The following is a 3,444-nucleotide window of genomic DNA, read 5'->3' as shown; positions in this document are numbered from 1 at the left end:
CCCCCCCCAAACTGCTCTGCAAGATGCAAGACCCTTGCTGCAAACCCTGGCAGCCACCAGGCTGGGGATCGTGAGCAGCTGGGGGGGACCTATCCAGGCAATAGCTCACCGGGATGCCCTGGAGCTGCGGCTTGTCAAGCAGGTTGTGCAGTTCATTCTTGGAGGCCTCTATCTTCTCCTGGTCGGCGGCATCCACCATGTACCTGCAAGGGAAGGGACATCCCTGAGCACAGTGGCTGAGATCCCCATGCCCCAGTGCTGTGCCGAGGTCCATGCCACCACCAAACTTTGCTCACATGGCAGCTGCACCAGCCCCACTGGCTCCTGGGCCAGTGCATGGAGATGATGGATGATGGGATCCTTCCCCCAAGACCCCTCTTCCCAATGAGGGCTGTGGGTTGAGAGCCCCTCACGTCTCTCAGGGAAGCGGAGACTTCCCTGTCCCCATCCTTGCCAGGGTCCAGCCCATTAACAGCAGGGACACAGCCGGCGAGGGAAGCCCAGGCACTGCCCAAGCAGAAGAAGCTGCAAGACACACGTTGTCCCCAAGCGCCCAAGCGATGCTCATCTGCATGTGGCAGCTTCTATGGAGAAACCCAGAATAGAGGACAACAAGTGGAGAAGACAAGAGGAGGTGATCATGGAGAAGAGGATAAGACATTGACCCAAGATGGGGAAGGACCTGCTCGTCCTCTCAACGGGAGCAGTCTCAGGTGTGGAGAAAAGGGCATGTGAAGCCAGCAGTCAGCAATGCTTGCTCTGAGCAGACAAGGGAGATTTAGGGAAGAATTTAGCTCTTACAGGAGGACACCCATGCTGCAAAGGACATAAGTGAAGCCAAACCTGGGGAGAGGAACCAATCAAAGCAGCCTTTATTTTAAAGATCAAGAAGCTGGGAGAGAAGAAGTGAGAAACACCATCAAGCTTCATCAGACCTCATGGGGTTATTAAAAATAGGAAAAAAGCCTTTAGCTACTGAAGTGCTGAACGCAGGAAAATGTGTATGGTTGTACCGAGGAGAGAGAAAAACACCACCTGGGCACTGCCTCGAGCCTTCAGCATGCCGGATGGAGCAGGAGGGCTGAAGGCAAGAGAAAAGGGACATGATGCAGCTCAAAGTGAGAAAGGCAGACGGGAGCATGACCTGGATGGCCAAAGGTCCTTTCGTTTCCTCTCAACCAGACAGGCCACTTTGGAAAAATTAAGCTCACTGTAATAACAAGTGCAAGGACATGTCTCGACATGGTGACAATCAGCAAGGGCAGGACCAGACACCACTGTCCCAACAAGCAGGACAAGCAGTCCCTTACTCCTCCTCACCTGCCAGACCTACAGTTGGGAAGGGCAGTACAGAAACCCAGCCCTCCAAAATCCCAGGGCATGGTTAATTGGTGAAGATCACGTAAATCCAATTCTCTGATTGCGTTTAAGTAACCAGAGTGTGGTCTCCCTGCTTCTCATGAGCATCTTGCCAGGCTCATCCCCAGCCCAGACTCCCTGGGACTGAACTTACTGCAACATTTGCAAGCAGGGGACACGCAGGGACCCTCAGAGACTTGCTGACAATCAGCAGCGGATGTTGCACAGAGACTCCTTCCTTCAGAAGATTCATCCGGCAGCACATAAACACCACGACCTGCAAACACGCTGCTGGCAGCCACCCTTAAAACTAGCCTCTTGGAAAGGGCTTAGCCACGCTGATGGCATTTGCTCAGTCCCCGCAATCAACAGGCAGCACAGGGAAAGCACGGGAGCCAGGAAGGGCGAGATCCGAGGAACAGAGCCAGGCACCACAGCTCCCCTGGCTCTGCCCTGCCCAGCACCCTTGGGTGGGGTGATGGCACCATGCCCCTACCCACTGGTAGGGCTCAGCATCAGCACGTGGGTGACGGGGCTCTCGGCTCCCAGGGATACTCACACAATGGCACTCACTCCGCGGCAGTACCGCTCCCACATGCTGCGAAACCGTGGCTGGCCACCGATGTCCCAAAGCTGTGACAAGGAGAAGGCAGCGTTATCCCACCGTCCTGCCTGTTATCTCACTGTCCTGCCCATAACACTTCCCGACATGGCCACCCAGCCAGAGCACCGGGCATGCACCAAACCCAGCCCCATCCCCGCCTCTTCAGCTCACACCTAATGAGGAGGCTCCGGACTCGATAAAGAAAGGAGACATCTCAAGAAGGGGAGCTGGACGGTGTTGAACACCTCCTGCAATGGGCTTCTGCTGGCACGGAGGGACCCCCTGGCCCAAGCTGGGGCACTCCTCCCCATGCCCACCGCACCTCCTGGCCTTTCACTGATGTATTTGCCATTTCAAAACACTCAGCACGCTCTCAGAAACATTTCTGCAGCAGGCAGAGATCCCAATTAGCTTTTCAAGCCCGTCCCACCATTATTTTCCAGTCCAACCTGGGGGCTTGAAAGATTCAGAAGGGGTAGGAAACCCCTCTCCCTTCGCTCTCAAGGCAGAGACCATCACTGCAAGCCATGACCTGTTTTCCCCAGCACTTCCACCCTCAGCAAGGTGACCACATCCATGAGTACCTACCAGCAAGCCAGAGGTATAAGAAAACCTCCAGCTTTGCAGCCCGGACTGGCTCTTACTGCAGAGATCTGGATCTCCTACATCCCTTCCCACCATCTCCTCTGGTGAGTACCTGCAGGAGCCTAACAGGGCAGATCTTCCCAACTACAGCTGGGGTTGCTGGCATCCTTCAACCTGCAGCAGAAGACCCACCAATCTCCCAGCTCCATCTTTCACCCCAAGAGCTCCCACTGGCAACAACATCTGCACCTTACCTTTATGGTAACGTTCCCCTTGGTGATCTTCCTCATGTTAAAGCCCACTGTCGGGATCATGTCTTCGTTGAACTGTCCTGACTGTATGGAACAAGATGAAACAGCATTAGGAGGCATGGAAACCCCACCAGCCTGCCTTGAGCAGGGCAGCAAGGCTGACAGCCTGCCTAGAAATAACCCCAAATGCTCTACCAGCCCTGCAGCAGGCACAGCACGACCCTCCTCCTGGTCCATACCAGGAGCAAAATTAGAGCCAAGGAGACAAAATACCTGCAGGACAGAAATGCTGGCACCGTTGCATGGGGTGCAGGGTGCCCAGGGTGCCCCGGTGAAGCCCCAGTCCTGCAGCAAGCTGTCGTCCCAAGCCCCAAACACGCTGCCATGTCGGTGGGGTGGTGGAGGCTCACCCAACCCAGCCCTTTCCAGGTAGGATTCCCAAGCCCTTCATGGGAGGAGGTCAAGACCTTTGCCCACTGTAGCGATCTCAGGTCGGCCGTGCCGGGCCCAAACGTCTCCTGCAAAACCCACTGGCAGCCCCACAAGGACCCGCATGGGGTGCAGGCAGCCAGAGGGGTTCGGCTGTGAGTCCTGGAGGCTCTGGTACATCTTCCGCTTCGGATCATTTACAGTCCAGCCCAAACC

The 3,444-nt window shown here is 55.8% G+C and overlaps 1 protein-coding gene across 1 annotated transcript in view; it reads right to left on the bottom strand.

Annotated features, from left to right (window-relative positions):
- The window catches only part of ARL8A (ADP-ribosylation factor-like 8A), a 5,298-nt gene extending 2,421 nt beyond the window's left edge, over positions 1-2,877 (bottom strand). Inside the window, exons 1-3 of the mRNA XM_009708814.1 lie at positions 2,803-2,877; positions 1,919-1,992; positions 110-203 (exon numbers count right to left, since the gene is read on the bottom strand). Of these exons, the coding sequence (XP_009707116.1) occupies positions 110-203; positions 1,919-1,992; positions 2,803-2,862 (228 nt within the window). The 5' untranslated portion in view covers positions 2,863-2,877. The remainder of the gene's footprint in view (positions 1-109; positions 204-1,918; positions 1,993-2,802) is intronic.
- Between the last annotated feature and the right edge of the window lie 567 nt (positions 2,878-3,444).

The sequence above is a fragment of the Cariama cristata genome, unplaced genomic scaffold (genome assembly GCF_000690535.1).
Source record: "Cariama cristata isolate BGI_N322 unplaced genomic scaffold, ASM69053v1 scaffold2911, whole genome shotgun sequence".
NCBI lineage: Eukaryota > Metazoa > Chordata > Aves > Cariamiformes > Cariamidae > Cariama > Cariama cristata.
Note: the sequence above shows the minus strand (reverse complement) of the source record. Positions and strands in the feature narration are given on the sequence as shown.